At 39.6% G+C, this 18,688-nt stretch overlaps 2 protein-coding genes across 2 annotated transcripts; both read left to right on the top strand.

The window, feature by feature from the left end:
- Window positions 1–1,609: 1,609 nt before the first annotated feature.
- On the top strand, window positions 1,610–4,582 carry LOC103406612 (laccase-15-like). The gene is made up of 5 exons (XM_008345604.4): window positions 1,610–1,760; window positions 2,249–2,400; window positions 2,475–2,719; window positions 2,936–4,006; window positions 4,184–4,582. The coding sequence occupies exons 1-5, from the start codon at window positions 1,644–1,646 to the stop codon at window positions 4,312–4,314; spliced, it is 1,716 nt and encodes a 571-aa protein (XP_008343826.1). The 5' UTR covers window positions 1,610–1,643; the 3' UTR covers window positions 4,315–4,582.
- Window positions 4,583–4,759: 177 nt separating this feature from the next.
- LOC103417922 (laccase-14-like) lies at window positions 4,760–17,595 on the top strand. The gene is made up of 2 exons (XM_029106917.1): window positions 4,760–5,093; window positions 16,748–17,595. The coding sequence occupies exons 1-2, from the start codon at window positions 4,760–4,762 to the stop codon at window positions 17,593–17,595; spliced, it is 1,182 nt and encodes a 393-aa protein (XP_028962750.1).
- Window positions 17,596–18,688: the final 1,093 nt, after the last annotated feature.

Genomic DNA, 18,688 nt, shown 5'->3' with positions numbered 1-18,688 from the left:
TCTATATTATTGTAATAATTTTGGAATCTCTTTCTCCCCTTAGTGATGATAATAAAGTTTAAAAAAAAAAATGCTCAAATTTCGTTATCAGGTTTAATTTAATTTGGATTTATATATTCATTGAGTGTTAAGCTAATTTTCTGAATCTCTAAGCACCAGAAATATAAGAGTAGAAGCAAAGTAAATTGTCCTAGGTTAGGATGGTTAGGTCTAATTAATTAAAATAATACAAAGGTAATATTCAAAGACACGGAATGGAGGACAGGACAGGGGCAGGTCATTAAATTAACTGTGAAATTCCAACTTGCTTCTTCATTCCCTTTTTGCTTGGTTGATTATTCCAGGGTAGGACCAGTAGTACAAGGTAATTGCTCAACCACATAGAGGTTATATAGTAAATTAAATGAACCAAATTGATCATGATAGAAGTGCTAAGAAAATTATCTCAAAATAAAACTCTTTGTAGACTCTTTGTTATTTTACAGTTTAACGTTTATTTCTATGTCAATATTATAAAGTATTTTGTCAAAAACATAAAATGACGGAGTATTTATGATAAGTCTCACTTTAACATATCGTCATGTCCTAATAAATTTGTTAGGTGTGAAATACTAATATATGATCATTTCTGACATCAGATGGATCTTGCTCTTCTTATGATGGATTCGGTATATTTACCCAAGCCTAACCTTTTAGTCCTCCAATGGCTCTAGGCCGTCTGGGCTTGTGCACGTCGATCTTGATCAGCTTTCTCAACATCTGGAATATATGGCTGGCTGACATATTTAAGCTGACATACAAATTTCAAATTAAGATAGGGTAATTAAATATTATAATATTCCAAGCTTAATTAATCAACATAATGTTAATTAATTAGTAAAAATAATCTGTGACCGCATGAAAAGAAAAAGTATGGGAGAATTCGTTGATTTATCCCATAGTAAAGATATTAAGAACACGTGTTTTATCACGGTTGTATTTGAGATTTCAGGAGTCCTGTGCGAAATTCATAAAAGAGTCATCCCTCCTTAAGATAGTTTTTCGGAAAACAAGAAAAAGAAAAAAAGTAGGACAATGTATTGATGCTAGAAAACAATAACTTAAATCAAAACAAACTTTATATCTCGCTGATTATAAATTTACATATATCATTAAATAGTAAGTAAAAAGAGCTATAAGCATAACCTTTAAAAAATATTCGAAAGCAGTTCAATTTTAAACAAACAAAAAAGAAAAAAACCTTTAAAAACTCGAACTTTGAATTTTATGGTGTAGTTACTGTCACTCCAAATTTTTACATTTAGAAAAAAAAAAACTATAAACATTATTACATATAAATATTAGATATAAATTTTTTTAGGGCCCTCTAAATTCGGTGCACTTTTAGCTTCCCAAAGCCGCCTCTGTGGTTCATGAACACTTCTTACTTAGCACAGCATCCACTGTTAGCTGTAACTTTCACCAGTAAATTGATTCATTTTCGATTACGTATAATCGGCTCCTGTGCTTCTCTCTCTCTCTCTTTCTCTCTCTCTCTCTCTCTCTCTCTCTCTCTCTCTCTCTCTATATATATATATATACACATCCATCCTCGACTCATCATGCGAACTACATCTTCTGCAGACATAGGAAACGAATCATAAATGTCGTCGTCGATCAGCATGAAGATTTTAATTAGCTTGAAACTTGTAGTTGGCTTGTTATTGTCTACTGTTGGCATCTTCCGTTGCCAAGCGTCGCCTCCTCGTTACACTTTTGTGGTAATTAGCCCATTTCCTTTCGATGCAGTTCAGTTCTGAATTCTGATGCATATGTATGAATTGCATGCATCATGCATGTTGTTAGAGAGATCATTTACTTAAATCATACTTTATAAACCACATAATATGACAGTACATGGCTAGATTCCTTCTTCAAAGCACTAAAAAAATAATTCCATAATCAACTGTCACATCATGTAGTCTACAAAATATGATTTAAAAACATGATCTACTAGCATTTTTCGGCTATAATATAAAAAGATCGTACCCAGTGCACAAGGCTCCCGCTTTATGCAGGGTCTGGGAGAGGTGAATGTCGGCTAGCCTTACCCCCATTTTATGGAGAGGCTGCTCCCAAGTCTCGAAATGCATATATACACATCCATGGTGTGTGTATATATACACTTTATAACTGATGATCGTGTATGCTGATTTCAAAAATATTGATGAACTCATATCTTCTGTTTGTTTGCAATAATCAATTTTAGGTGGAAGAAACTCCATATAAACGACTGTGTAGCACAAAGAACATCTTGACTGTAAACGGTCAGTTTCCAGGCCCAACGTTGTATGCTCATGCCGGAGATATTGTTGTAGTGGATGTCTATAACAAGGGCAATCGTAACATTACCATCCACTGGTAATTAATCAACTTTATCGCATGTAATCTCTTCAGAATTTTACCTAAATTCATGATATCCATCTATATTTCAGGCATGGAGTTAAGCAACCGAGGAATCCATGGTCGGACGGTCCTGATTACATCACGCAATGTCCTATTCAACCAGGAGCCAGGTTTACCCAAACCATTATATTTTCCTCAGAGGAAGGGACTCTATGGTGGCATGCTCACAGCGAATGGGATCGAGCCACCGTCCACGGTGCTATAGTCATATACCCCAAGAAGGGAGCCACTTACCCTTTTCCCAAACCTCACGCAGAATTTCCAATCATCTTGGGTATGCAAATGAATTCAAACTTCATTCCCATAAACCGCTTATATAAAGTCAAAAGGTTTTTTCGGGCATTTTCTACTTGAATTTCCATTAAAATTTCGATGTGTTCTAATGGAAGGATTTCTCGTAAAAGAGCTTATGAACATTAGTGAATTCTATATAAACATTTCCAAATTACGATCCTAATTTTTCTGCGAACCATTGATTCGAAAATTGTAGGAGAGTGGTGGAAAGAAGATATCGGACAACTTTACAATGAAACGATTCAAAGCGGAGGGGACCCTAATAATTCAAGTGCTTTCCTCATCAATGGTCAACCCGGCGATCTCTATCCTTGCTCAAAACCAGACACATTCAAGCTCATAGTTGATTACGGCAAAACCTACCTACTCAGACTAATCAACTCCGCCGTGCAAGAGATGATGTTTTTCGCCATTGCCAATCACAGCGTCACAGTTGTAGGCTCAGATGCTAGCTACACCAAGCCATTTTCAACAGATTATGTGACCATATCTCCCGGCCAAACCATTGACCTCTTGTTAAATGCCGACCAAAGCCCCAACAACTACTACATTGCTGCAAAAGCCTACGTTGGCGGGGCTGGGATTGCCTACGACAACACAACCACCACTGCCATACTACGATACCATGGAAATTCTAATTCATCCCCTACTTCTTTGCCTAATATTCCTTCCCATAACAACACCAACGCATCAGTTCACTTTACCAGTAAACTCAAAAGCTTGGCTGATAAAAAACACCCCATTGACGTGCCACACAAGATAACAACTCCTTTGTTCTTTACACTATCCATCAACTCACTACCCTGCCCGAATAATTCATGTGCTGGGCCTAATGGAACACGTTTAGCTACCAGTATCAACAACATTAGCTTTGTCAGCCCCACCATTGACATATTGCAAGCTTACTATTACCATGTCAATGGGGCATTTGGAAGTCGCTTTCCAAATTCCCCGCCGTTGCTGTTTAATTTTACAGCTCAGGACTTGCCTTTGTACCTACAGACGCCGAAGCAAGGGACGGAGGTGAAGATACTGGAGTACAACTCAACGGTGGAGATTGTGTTTCAGGGGACAAATTTGGTGGCAGGAGATGACCATCCGATGCATCTCCATGGATTCAGTTTCTACGTTGTGGGATGGGGGCTTGGGAATTTTGACAAGGACAAGGACCCTTTGACGTATAATCTTGTCGATCCTCCTCTTCAGAACACCATCGCTGTCCCTGTAAATGGTTGGACTACCATTAGATTCAAGGCAGACAATCCTGGTACGTAATTAATGAAGATGCTCATCATCTCTAATTAAATATTTTATATAAGGGGCCGTTTTATAATAACAATATCAGTTTTCAGTTTCCAATTTTAGTTAAGCCCCCTAATTGGTTACATTAATGAATGATAATTAGCGCATGATAAATTGTTCTTGTTCTTGTCGTTGTATGTAGGCGTTTGGTTTATGCACTGTCATCTGGATCGACATATGTCATGGGGCATGGACATGACGTTCATAGTGAAAAATGGAAAGGGCCTACAAGCGCAGATTTTACCTCCGCCACAAGGAATGCCTCCATGCTAACAATTTTTATAAAGCTTTCGACCTGGTTCTATGTTCATGGCAATAATTGGGACAGCATGTAGTTCGTCCCTTCTAATACCATTTTATACTAGCAACTATTTGGACTGGCCGTGGCCAGGATATATATGTCATAAAAATTCACCTGGCTTTGTATTGTCACCAATTTGGTGGCCGTCACGACTCAAGAACACGTGGAAAAGTTTCCATCAAAGAAATATGATGATCAATGCACGTTGATTAGTACTAAAATTATTGGCCTTATTTTAAAGATTGGTTCAACTGCAATGGATTATTTAAAACAACTCGTAGGGATTTTCTAGTTCTATACTCTGAAGTTCTAACCGTTAGATCATTAGTCAAAGATATACTATTAGTCAAGGCTTCCCTTCCCCTACAGTGGATTCTCGCTCAATAATTGTCGACGTGAACTAACCGGCTTAGGATAATGTGTGCCGCCACACAACCTCCTCAATTCTATTGCCGCTTCTTCCATCGCAGGCCTTTCGGCACTACTCAACTTGATGCAACTCTTTGCAAGCTCCGCAACTGCTCTGAGTTGCTCTCTGTTTCCCTCGTTTACAAGTTGTGCCACAACGATCCGAAAGATGTCATTTTGTTCTACGGAAGAAACGAAATGGGATGTTATGATTCTTTGATTTTCTGGTCTGTTAAAAGGCCAACGGCATCTCCCCAGTTAGAAGCCCCAGCAATACGATTCCAAAGCTATAAACATTGCTCTTATCTGTCAACTGGCCTGTACAGATATATTCAGGGTCTAGGTAACCAAGTGTTTGCTGCACCAATGTGTTCATCTGGATTCATTACTAGGGACCTGGACCAACCTCGAAGGACCAAAACCAGAGACATTGGCCACAAAACAATCAGTTAAAAGTATGTTGGAAGAGTTGACATTTCCATGAAGCATAATCGGTTTCAACGAGTCAACTGAAGAATGCATATAAGCAAGAGCAGCTGCAGATTCTGAGGCTACCTTTAAAAGGAAATGCATGCCAAGGCAATGCACTCTTCCCATCAGAGTGATGAATGTAGTGGGACAAGATCCCATTGCAAGCGCAAGAGGGACGATCTCATTTACGTACATGCCTAGAATGAGCTTTACCGGAAAGACTTTTATGTGTTTGATGTAGCATCTACCAGTTTTCTTATGGTAATAATTATATGCCTGGTTTGTTTTTGCAATGCCATCATAACTGCAGCGTCTGAGTTCTGTGAATTTGTTGGCCAGTATACGCCCGCAGTTCTGTCGGAAGTGTTACAGTTTGGCAAGCACGTGCCTATCCTGATATTTGGGGATATCAGGGTTGGGGCGTGTCACCAAGTTTACCCAAACCATTATATTTTCCTTAGAGGAGGAGACTCTATGGTGGCATGCTCACAGCGAGTGGGATCGTGCCACCATCCACGATGCTATAGTCATATACCCCAAGAAGGGAGCCACTTACCCTTTTCCCAAGCCACACGCAAAATTTCCAATCATATTGGGTATGCAAATCAATTCAAACTTCAATTTCCACAAACTGCTTATAGAATAACTTAAAGCACTTTCAAATAACTAAAAACGCTTTTGACAGCATTGGCAGCTAAAGTTAAAAGACTCTGTTTGTATCTTACTTGACCAATCCCGAAACTTTTACACCGGTCAACATTATACCGTTAAGGACCCAGAAGAGTTTCCCTCCAACTAGGAGGCTAATCACAGTGTGACACGTGTCGACATCAGAAGCCAATCATAGTGAGACACGTGTCAACATCAGAAGACAATCACAACACGACACATGTCAATGTCAGAATGAAACTAGAAACTTTCTTCTATAAATAGAGATCATTCTCTCACAATATTTCCTAATGTCATTTGTACTAAATCATTCACTAGTACTCACTAAAGGAGAGCTTGAACCTATGTACTTGTGTAAACCCTTCACAATTAATGAGAACTCCTCTACTCCGTGGACGTAGCCAATCTGGATGAACCATGTACATCTTGTGTTTGCTTCCCTATCTCTATCCATTTACATACTTATCTACACTAGTGATCGGAGCAATCTAGCGAAGGTCACAAACTTAACATTTTCTGTTGTACCAAAGTCCCCACTGATTTTGTGCATCAACATTTGGCGCCGTCTGTGGGAACTACACTTATTCCCACTCTCTTTAGCTTTGCCAAGCTGGTTTCCACCATTCGTACACTTTCTTTTAACCAAGCATCCCTTTCCAACATGAGGAGCGAAGGAAGCCACATCACACAGAATGACACCCATCTTGCACCTAGTGCGAAGCAACGAAAGAATGAAGGAAAGAGGGTTGCTCTTCAAGCTAAAGTCGATGAGCTAGAAGCTCAGAACAATAAGATAGCAATGAAGAATAAGATCCTCTAGGAGCAGTATGAGAAGCTCTTTGAGACGCTCCAAGAAACTAGGTGTACTCAAACACGCTAGCTCGTTGCCCCTGTGGACATCAATCATCATCTGGGTGCCCCCCAACACGGAGGGTCACCTTCCTTCGACATGGGTATCCTTGATGAGGAGCGAGTTAATCATCAAAACATTAATCAACATGAGACTTCTTTCAACCCAGATGCTTCGACCCGAAGTAGAAGAAGTGGAGGAAGACACCTTCTTGCAGAAGGGTTGGAAGGATCGAAAACCGTTTATCGTGACTGTCGAGACTTCCTAAAGCAACGTTAAGAGAATCCCCTCCATATATGCTCGAAGATTAATGACCTAAGGGTTTCTGAAAGACTCAGTCCCCTCTCACGACCCAGGCCAGCTGCCAATCTAGGGAAAGAACGACAGGTCCCAGAGGAAAATGAAGGTACGGGGAACTCTGAGGTATTCCGACAGACTCGCCCTAGAAGTCAGTACGACAAGTCCAAGAAAAAACCACACGCCCATGCTCAAACTTTCTCACTTCCAAAAGGCGATGAAGACTTACGAAAGAAAATTCCAGTGGTACATAACTCCACTCATACCCCATTGTCCTACAACTCATTGAGGAAGTAAACAAGTTGAAGGCCAAACGTTAGGCCGAGATACCTGACTGGAACCAACCCAGGCCTGCCCCTATCACAAGAAGGATCATCGACACCCTCATTCAAGCGAAGACAAAACAAAAGCTTGGTTTACAACTCTATACTGGAAGTGAGGACCCAATTGAACACCTTAACCTCTTTGAGTCTACCATGGCATATCGGATGCACACCGACGAAGAGCGATGTCTTCTCTTCCCCTCCACCCTCTCGAGCGGAGCTCTAAACTGGTATTGTCGTCTTCCACCTGAGACAGTAGACTCATTTGAGGAATTGAGGAAACTGTTTGTCTCTCAACATATCTTCCAGACCGATCACTTGCATTCTGCAGATGACTTATACATTATTCGCCAGAAGCCGAACGAGTCACTACGAGAGTATGCCGTTTGCTTCAGCCATGAGTATTCTCGTTGTGCTGAGGCAGATGACAAGACTGCCCTTAAGGCTTTTACGGCAGGCCTACGTGATTGTTTCTTCAAGTACATGATCAATGCCAACACTTGGAAGACTTACTCTGAGATGATGGCACATGCTTACAACCACGCATCCGTCGAAGTAAGGACATATCAAGGGAACCCCTATATGGTTAACCCCTATCAACAAATGGGAAGTGGAAGTCAAGTTTTACCAAGTGAGGAGATATTGGCCATTTAGACACTCATTGCATCATCTCCTGCTTTATTTAGTTACTCGCTAAGTCATCAACGTATCTGTCTCTTGGTAAGAGGACGGATTTTTACTCTCAGCAAGCCCATTACAACAAGATGAATAAAACTTCATATCAAGACAACCAAGGGTGAACGTACCTCGACTATTATGACTATGGGGCCAAGCCTCACTCTTTCAAAGTAGAGGATTAGGTACTGAAGGAAATGCTATTATAAGAAGGTATACACATTACAAATGTTTTGACTCTTAATCGCTTGAGATCTTTGTTCATACAAGCCATTCGGTAAATATTTAAAGAAGAAGGAATTCAGACAACTTCTTCTGAGTCTTTTGCGTTCCTAGCACTAGAACACTTGGTTTACGCTGACCTAACCTTATACTCCAACTTAGAGCTTCAACATGCGTACTTTGACACAAAGTATGTGATACTATGTGTTACAACCAACATGGTTCTCATATCAAAAGCATGGATCCCTTCATGCATAGCAAAACATTCATAAACATCACTCATATCAATCAACATAAACATTATACATTCCAACACATTCATACATAAACATCATACATTCCAACACATTCATACATAAACATCATACATTCCAACACATCTATACATAAGCCAACTGTGTTTCGAAAAGGTTCAACATACTTTGTGTCTTCGACACTTGCTATAATGTGCCTAGACACCTTGCCCTTATTCTCACCAACCAGGTGATGAAATGTACAACCCGTACTCTCCTTTATGCCACCAACCAGGTGATGAAATGTACAACCCATACTTTAATATCATTTGGCAACTTGCCACTCATGCCACCAACCAGGTGAAAAAGGAACTCATCTTCATGCCACCAACCAGGTGATGAAATCTACAACCTGTACTTTCCTTCATGCCACCAACCAGGTGATGAAATGTACAACCCGTACTCTAATACCATTTGGAAACTTGCCACTCATGCCACTAACCAGGTGAAGAAGGAATTCATCTTTGTGCCACCAACCAGGTGATGAAATGTACAACCCGTACTCTCCTTCATGCCACCAACCAAGTGATGAAATGTACAACCCGTACTGTAATATCATTTGGCAACTTGCCACTCATGCCACCAACCAGGTGAAGAAGGAACTCATCTTCATACCATAAACCAAATGATGAAATGTACAACCCGTACTCTCATTCATGCCACCAACCAGGTGATGAAATGTACAACCAGTACTCTAATATCATTTGGCAACTTGCCACCATGCCACTAACCAGGTGAAGAAGGAACTTATCTTCATGCCACCAACCAGGTGATGAAATGTACAACTCGTACTCTTCTTCATGCCACCAACCAGGTGATGAAATGTATAACTCGTACTCTAATATCATTTGGAAACTTGCCATTCATGCCACCAATCAAGTGAAGAAGGAACTCATCCACGTGCCATCAACCAAGTGATGAAATGTGTTGAAGGAACTCACCTTTGTACCACCAACCAAGTGATGAAAGCAACTCACCATTCATTCCACCTACCAGAAGACGAGTGGTACAACTTGTACATGTGAACTCCTAGCATTCACAAATAATAAAAAACCTTTAAGCTTGACAACTCAACTAGGGGAGCACTTGTGCCTAACAAGAGTTATAGTCACCAACAAATTTTTATTGCAAGATAACAACAACTTCAGTGCATGGAATACGAAGATCAAACTATTCAGCCCTTTTGCATCTGCTTCAGACATTTCCCTTCTGTAACAATGCAAACACTACAACTCGTAGAAAGCTTTACACTCTTAATCAAGATAGTGTGAAGCAAAACCAATTTATGGTGCCAACAAGAGCTTCATCAAAGGAGTTCAACCACAATTCTCAAAAGCTTCACACACTTTTGATCAAGACAGTGTGAAGCAAAACCAATTTATAGTGCCAACAAGAGCTTCATCAATGGAGGACAACCACAATTCTCAAAAGCTTCACACACTCTTGATCAAGACAGTGTGAAGCAAAACCAATTTATGGTGCCAACAAAAGCTTCATCAAAGGAGTTCAACCACAATTCTCAAAAGCTTCACACACTCTTGATCAAGACAGTGTGAAGCAAAACCAATTTATAGTGCCAACAAGAGCTTCATCAATGGAGGGCAACCACAATTCTCAAAAGCTTCACACACTTTTGATCAAGACAGTGCGAAGCAAAACCAATTTATGGTGCCAACAAAAACTTCATCAATGGAGGGCAACTACAATTCTCAAACCTTCGAGGCAAATTTAAAATTGTTCGAAGCAGATTCAATTTATATGGTTCGTCAAAACCTTCGACTACTACAAGGTGTGGCTTGCATCACAATCTCTTGCTCAACAGTGTGGAAGCAAAATTTGTATATGTTGTCTCTCCCACATTTTCAAATTTTTAGTTTCCAATAAAAAATGGGGGGGAAATTCAACAAAGCTTCATTAATGGAGGACAACTACAAATTCTCAAAAGCTTCACACTATCTTGATCAAGATAGTGTGAAGCAAAATCAATTCGTGGTACCCAACAAAGTTTCACCAACAAAAGCTTCTTCAATGGAGAACAATTACAAATTCTCAAAAGCTTCACACTATCTTAATCAAGATAGTGTGAAGCAAAATCAATTCATGGTACCCAACAAAAGCTCTTCAACTCCAAAGCTTCACCTACAAAACTTCAACTCAAAAGCTTCACCTACAAAAGTTTCACCCACAATAGCTTCACCTACAAAAGCTTCACCCATAAAAGCTTCACCCACCACAAAAGCTTCACAAACAAAAGCTTCACCCACCACAAAAGCTTCACATACAAAAGCTTCACCCACAATAGCTTCACCCATAAAAGCTTCACTAACAAAAGCTTCACCCACCACAAAAGCTTCACCAACAAAAGCTTTACCCACAAAAGTTTCCCCCACCACAAAAGCTTCACCTACAAAAGCTTCCCCCACCACAAAAGCTTCACCAACAAAAACTTCACCCACAAAAGCTTCCCCACCACAAAGCTTCCCACCACAAAGCTTCACCCACAAAAGCTTCACCCACCACAAAAGCTCCACCCACAAAAGTTTCCCCCACCACAAAAGCTTAACCCACAAAAGCTTCACCTATAAAAACTTCATCTACAAAACTTTAATACAAAAGCTTCACCTACAAAAGCTTATCACTATCTTGATCACCTATAAAAGCTTCACACTATCTTGATCAAGATAGTGTAAAGCAAAATCAATTCATGGTACCCAACAAAGCTTCAACCTCAAAGTTTCATCTACAAAGCTTCACCTATAAAGCTTAATATATATATATATATATATATATTCGGAAATTCGAAAATTCAGAAATTCAAAAATTCAAAAATTCAAAAAATAAAATAAAAAATTGTCTAGGCCTCATTTTCTTTGGGCCTAACAACTTTCATAACAAATATATATGAAGAAGGAGTTTTGGGCTACCACTTAGAAAGGAAAATGGTGAAGTTTTGTTACTTTGGAAACTTGGCTACTAGCAAGACACCTTTTTCGTCAACTCCCTCGACCGGAGACTTGGAGGACTCCTACCATATACTACTGCACCTTCATACTCGGAAGTCTCACGACCACTCAGTGACTTGAATTTTTTCAAGTCTCCAACCGAGAAGTTTTCCTTACTCAGGAAATTAAGGGAGCACTACCTCAACTTACATGCTTCACTCACAAAGCTTCAACATACAAGATTCAACAAAAAGAAAAATTCAAAGAACTTAGTGAAGAAGGCCTTGGTGTATTTAACACAATACGTTGAAATGAAGCAAAGCTTATTTATTGATATCTCCGATAAGTTACAAATATGTACATATACATGAATCAAAATAAACAAACAAGATGAAGCCTTCACAAAGGTTGCTCAGGAGAAGTCTCAGCAGTCGGCAGAGCCCCAGAAAGGTAAGGCACCAGATGGTGATTATTCGGAGCCTTAGTACTAGGCAGAACCCCAGAAGAAGGAGGCACCAAAGGTTAATCATTTGAAGCTTCATTACGCAGTACAGCCCCAGAAGATGAAGATAATAAATGCCTTTGGAACAAACCCACAAACCTCTGATGATCAAGTAAAATCTGACCATCAGATTCCTGTAGCTGGTTGAGCTTCCTCTTCATGTTTGTAACATAGTCATGTGCGAGCCTGTGCAACTGTTTATTCTCATGCTTGAGCCCTCTGATCTTCTGTTTGAGACTTATCACTTCAGCCACCAATGATTCAACTTGGCGAGTTCGAACAAATAGGCATTGGGCCATATTAAACACAAAACCTGCACACTGAACATTGAGAGCCAGAGAATCCTTAACAACTATCTCATCAGACCGTTTGGAAAGTAATCTGTTATCTTTGAGGGTGAGAAGGTTCCTTACCACCACTGCAGCGGTCATATCATTCTTCATCACAAAGTCCCCAATGGTAAGAGGACCAGTAGGGGATAAGAAGGATGGGCGCCATATGTTGTCTTGAGAAGGCATGACTACCTCTTCACCAAAGTTCAAGTCAAAACGACGTCGGATGGGGCCAGACATTCTCAGAAATGATGAAGGAGAAATGAAGTGCAATAAATCTCTGAAGTAAGGGGAAAATTCCTACTCTCTGAATGTACTTCTTGCACACAATTGGTGCCCTTAAAAAAGAAAGGGCAACAGGGCTGTTGGTTCAAAAATTGAAGAGGCACCACTCTCCGGATTCCGAAGAGGCACAACTTTCCACACGCAACATCAGCTCCTTAGGTACCACAGATAACTTTGCTACAGATATTTGACAAGGTTTAGACACATAAATTTTGAAGGTCCAGCTACCCTACTATTACTCACACGGGTAAAGGAACAACACCACTGCTTGATAACTAAAAAGCCCTAATGTGTGTCAACCTCCATGCTCTGTGGCAAGGCAGACTGGCAAAAATGTACAACCTTTATTCACATTCGAGAAAACACTCTCAACAGGATTGCTTTCTCAAAAATCGAAGAGGCACCGCTCTCTGAAGCTCGAGAGCCAAACTCCCAACAGGATTACGTGCTCAAAAATAGAAGAGGCACCGCCCTCCGAATCTCAAGAGTCAGACTCCCAACATGATTGCTTTCTCAAAATTCGAAGAGATACTGATATCCGAATCTTAAGAGTCAGATTCCTAATAGGATTGCTTTCTCAAAAATCGAAGAGGCACCGTTCTCTGAATCTCGATAGCCAAATCCCCGACAGGATTGCTTGTTCAAAAACTGAAGAGACACCGCTCTCCGAACTTCGAAAGCCAAATTTCCTTGGATAAAGCTTGTCTGCAATCTTCACACGCAACATCAGCTTTCCAGATACCACAGACCACTTTTTCAAAGTTCTATGACAAAGTTAAAACATGTGAAGCTTGCAGCTCCCACTACATTGCTATGACCAAGAAGGGTAAATGAATAACACTACTACTTGTTGTTAAGGAGACTCTTATATATGTCGACCTCCATCCTCCATAGCCAGGCAGACCTGCAAATAAAAAAAATGCTCAACTTTTCTTCACATCCGAAAGGGCACTCTCAGCAAAGTATCTCGAAATTCTCAGCTTATTTTCCTCCCAATAATACCTTTGCAAACAAGCCACACCAGAGCAAAAATATCTCATATCATCAGGGTTAAAAGTAAGAGTATCCCATATCGTGCTTTTTCCATGTCTTTTCCTTTGGCCTGGTTCTTATCTGCAAGACAATGAGAAAGAGAGCAATCAGTCAGCACTTGGAATCAAGCTTCTAGTCAGGAACTGACTGCCTGGAACCTCTTGCCTGATCACTTACCTGGCATTGCTCTCGAGTACTCATCTTCAGCATCTTATGCTTCCAAAGAAGATACCACATCTGCCTGAGGAACAGATAGGGCAAGTGAAAAGGATACAAGGAAGCATATAGAGACAGGCGTAACAGAACACGTACCGATACATCCACTACTTTGTCAACAGCAAAAGTATCCCATATCATCAGGGTCGAACGTACTCTAGATTTGATGGACTTGTTTTGACCATCAAATTCTTGAGTCGGCCTTATACTCTGGAGGAAACCAGAAAACCTTCCAGCCCAGTTCAAGAATAAGCCTGTGGAAAGTTACTTCTTCAAAAGCAAAAGTATCTCATATTATCTCTTCTCCATTTGCTTCTACTTATCCTTAGTGCTATTTACAACACAAGGAGAAGGAGAACAATCAACCGGAAGCTGAAGTGGAACCTCCGATCCAGGTTGCTTGCTTGGAAGTCTGATTACTTACCTTGTCTGTTACCTCTTTCGGCAAATCTCCTAACTCGGTGACTTGGGGGACTCCTACTATAGGGTTTGTATCGCACTTGACCAAGCCCGAAACTACAAGTAAGCTTCAAGTGAAATTGATACATTACCTTGTGCATCTTCATCGGTTAAAGATACCACCCCTGGATAGAGGAAAAGTACTTCCAAAAAAGATGCCACATCTACGTATGAGACAGATAAGGCAAGTGAAAATGATACCACACTTCGGTACTTAGAAGTTTCGTGATTACTCAATAACTTGGATCTTGCAAGTCCCCAACCGATGAGCTTCCCTCACTTAGGAACTTAGGGGAGCACTATTTGTACCATATTTGACCTATCCCAAAACTACTGAATACCGGTCAACGTTATATCGTCAAGGACCCAGAAGAGTTTTCCTTAAACCAGGAGGCCAATCACAAACATCATAAGCCAATCATAGCACGACACGTGTCAACATCAGAAACTAATCACAACACGACACGTGTCAATGTCAGAATGAAACTATAAACTCTCTTCTATAAATAGAGATCATTCTCTCACAATATTTCCTAATGTCATTTGTACTAAATCATTCACTAGTACTCACTAAAGGAGAGCTTGAACCTATGTACTTGTGTAAACCCTTCACAATTAATGAGAACTCCTCTACTCCGTGGACGTAGCCAATCTAGGTGAACCACGTACATCTTGTATTTGCTTCCCTGTCCCTATCCATTTACTTACTTATCCACACTAGTGACTGGAGCAATCTAGCGAAGGTCACAAACTTAACACTTTCTGTTGTACCAAAGTCCTCCCTGATTTTGTGCATCAACAAAAAATAAAGAGTATACATAGACTAAATGCTACATTAACTTATTTATGCAGCAAAAGATGATTTCAGACATCCCACATAATTACAAGTTGGCATCCATAGGGATTTCGAGTTTAATCATGCTCTTACAGTGTGTAATTAAACAAGCATACTTGAAATAGCAAAAGCCCTAATTCATCATGCTCAAAATCATCACACTATAATCATGCATATAAGAGAAAAATTAACAATGCATGATACAATGAATTAAGTTACCTGAATGCATCATTGGATCCATATTCGTCAACCCAATTGCAATTCCGCGGCTCCAAATAAATGAAACAAATTATCCATCAATGCTTGAGACCCAACCACGCGGATTTCCATCACTCCAAATTCCCATGGACCTCGTACCATTGCAGATTATCGAAGTGAATTGCCATTGTTACAGACGGGCCAATCCAAAATCATCACCAAAGTTATCAGCCAGAATCCCGTTGGCACCAATTCCCAGAAAAAGACAGTTCTCATTCAGATTTCAATAAAACAAAAGAAACAAGATGAACTTTGTTCAATGGTTCTCATTCATAATACAAGTTTATTCATTACACTGATAATACTATGAGGATTAATAAACCAAAATTATCTCAATCTACAATCATCATAACCAACTGCAGCGAAAGCAATACTAATGCAACTTAAATGTGACATTAGTTAGAAAAGAACGGTTTGGATTCAACAATATTCAATTGCAGGTGTTATTTCAATATCGCTGTCAAATTCCAATATTTCCGATCTACAACTAATTATTTAAGCGGAGTTTGAAGAACATACCTTTAACATAATGTTAATGGGGTTGTCGTGATCAAGAGATAGACGAAGCAAAAACTTCTTAATCGTCACAACTTTCAGTGAAAGCAAGAAAGAAAAAAAAAAGAAGAAACCCAGATAGAAGAAACCAAAAACCCAGAAAATAATGGTTCGAAAAATTTAAAATAAAAGGAAACTTTCTAACGACTCTTTCGCCCTATCCCTTTTTTCTTTTCTTTTTTAAACGGTGTTGTTTCTTAAGTTCTTTCTGGGTTCAAAGACTGGGAATTTATGTGAAATTTGATCTTGAACAAGATTTGTGATTTCAATGGTCAAAATTTAATTGGCTCTGATACCACATGTAAGATTAACAGGAATATATATATACCTAAATTACTAATCACAAGTTTGCCAATTGAATCACCATAAATCAAGAACAAACTAATTATTCACCATTAAATGTGTTTATGGAAAACTGATGTATTTGCAGAAACACTAACCTGCAGAACCCGATATGGAAGATGAAGCCATCGCAGCTTGTTGATCTAATAACCTTCTCCTCTTTAGCAAACACAAGTGTTTTCCAAACAATAGGTATTTGGTACAAAAGAAGCAGACATTGCAAGAGCAGTGATTATGATCATATATATATATATATGGTCGTTCTAATCATTCCCCTATTAGAATTCTTATAGAACTCGAACAAGTAATCCATATTACAAGTGACCCTTAAAAGATAAAGTACAGAGATAAGTCCCTCAACAACAAGGACTTGTACTTATAATCCTACAAGAAAAAAGGATTTCACTAAGCTTATCAACAGGAATATTCCATTCAAAAGATTTATACTACTCGGCTCTTTCAATTCATACTAATACTCTTACAGTAGGCTCAGATGCTAGCTACACCAAGCCATTTCCAACAGATTATGTGACCATATCTCCCGGCCAAACCATTGACCTCTGGTTAAATGCGGACCAAATTCCCAACAACTACTACATTGTTGCTAAAGCCTATAGTGCCGGGGCTGGGGTTCCCTACGACAACACAACCACCATGGCCATACTCCTATACCAAGGAAATTCTAATTCATCTCCTACTTCTTTGCCTAATATTCCTTCCCGTAACGACACCAACGCATCGGTTCACTTTACCAGTAAACTCAAAAGCTTGGCTGATAAAAACCACCTCATTGACGTGCCGCACAAGATAACAACTCATTTGTTCTTTACACTCTCCGTCAACTTACTACCCTGCCCGAATAATTCATGTGCTAGGCCACTTGGGAGACGTTTTGCCGCCAGTGTCAACAACATTAGCTTTGTCAACCCCACAATTGACATACTGCAAGCTTACTATTACCATGTCAATGGGGTATTTGGAACTCGCTTTCCAAATTACCCGTCCTTGCTGTTTAATTTTACACCTCAGAACTTGCCGTTGTACTTATTGTCGCCAAAGCGAGCGCCAGAGGTGAAAATACTGGAGTACAACTCAATGGTGGAGATTGTGCTTCAGGGGACAAATGTAGCGGCAGGAGATGACCATCTGATGCATCTCCATGGATATAGTTTCTCCGTTGTGGGATGGGGGTTTGGGAATTTTGACAAGGACAAGGACCCTTTGATGTATAATCTTGTCGATCCTCCTCTTCAGAACACCACTTGTAAATGGTTTGACTACCATTAGATTCAAGGCTGACAATCTTGGTACGTAATTAATGAAGACACTCATTATCTCTAGTAAATATATTATGTAAGGGCTGTTTGATAATAACCATATCATCTTTCAGTTTCCAGTTTTAGTTTACCGTCCCTAATTAGTTATATTAATGAATGATAATTAGAACATATGATAAATTGTTCTTGTTGTTGTCGTTGTATGTAGGTGTTTGATTTATGCACTATCATATTGATCGACATATTGTGGAGCAAAAAATAATCACAAGGAGACACGTGGATTGTTGGACAAAAAGGACCAAAATACCCCTGAAGTATACCGAGATCTCTACGCGTAAGCAATCGACAATCTTTTTTCAACAAAGTAAAAAACGCTCCAAAAAAGAGGTAAACAATTCAAAGTCTATCTAATCAAATCCCTTTTTGCAAGGTAACCTCCAAAATAATGTTATTTGGTTAATTAATGGATTAATTACCCAATTAATCCATTAAATATAAATTAAATCATCCAATTAACCACCAAAATATATCTCATTCAACCCTAAAAGTAGGCAATGGCCGGCCACCTCCCTTTCTTCCTAACCTTTTTCATTTTTCTCCATTTTATTACCCCATTTATACAAATAATCAATTTTGTAACCACCAATTTATTCTTTAGGGTTTAATTAGCCAATAAATTGACTAATTAAACCAAAATCATAACCACAAAATCCCTTCAAGGCCGGCCACACCTTGAGGGAAAAGAGACAAGCCTAATCCTATAAATAGGCTCATATTTTCACCAAAAATTCATTCCAATTCTCTTACAAAAAATCTCAAATTCTCTAAACACTATTTCTCTCTAAATTCTAACTTTGGCATCGGAGGTTCTTCGGCCAAAACCCCCCATTCATCGTGGGCGCGTGAGGCTCTTGGCCTTAACCTAAGGTGTTAATTGTTTTGTAGGTGCAAAATTGTCCAAGATCAAGGAGGAAGAAATTTGCATCCACACATATGTCATGGGGCATGGAGATGACGTTCATAGTGAAAAATGGAAAGGGCCTAGGAGCGCAAATGCTACCTCCGCCACAAGGAATGCCTCCATGCTAACAATTGTTATAAAA

Source organism: Malus domestica, chromosome 01 (assembly GCF_042453785.1).
Source record: "Malus domestica chromosome 01, GDT2T_hap1".
In the NCBI taxonomy this organism is placed as follows: domain Eukaryota; kingdom Viridiplantae; phylum Streptophyta; class Magnoliopsida; order Rosales; family Rosaceae; genus Malus; species Malus domestica.
This window is presented reverse-complemented; position numbering and strand designations above follow the sequence as displayed.

What these genes read in the sequence shown, in the direction of transcription:
- LOC103406612 (XM_008345604.4), top strand. Translation starts at nt 1,644, where the DNA reads ATGTCGTCGTCGATCAGCATGAAGATTTTAATTAGCTTGAAACTTGTA. An exon ending in CTCCTCGTTACACTTTTGTG is followed by an intron (nt 1,761 to 2,248) that starts GTAATTAGCCCA and finishes AATCAATTTTAG; the next exon opens with GTGGAAGAAACTCCATATAA. An exon ending in CGTAACATTACCATCCACTG is followed by an intron (nt 2,401 to 2,474) that starts GTAATTAATCAA and finishes TCTATATTTCAG; the next exon opens with GCATGGAGTTAAGCAACCGA.
- LOC103417922 (XM_029106917.1), top strand. Translation starts at nt 4,760, where the DNA reads ATGTGTGCCGCCACACAACCTCCTCAATTCTATTGCCGCTTCTTCCAT. An exon ending in CAGATATATTCAGGGTCTAG is followed by an intron (nt 5,094 to 16,747) that starts GTAACCAAGTGT and finishes TCCATTCAAAAG; the next exon opens with ATTTATACTACTCGGCTCTT.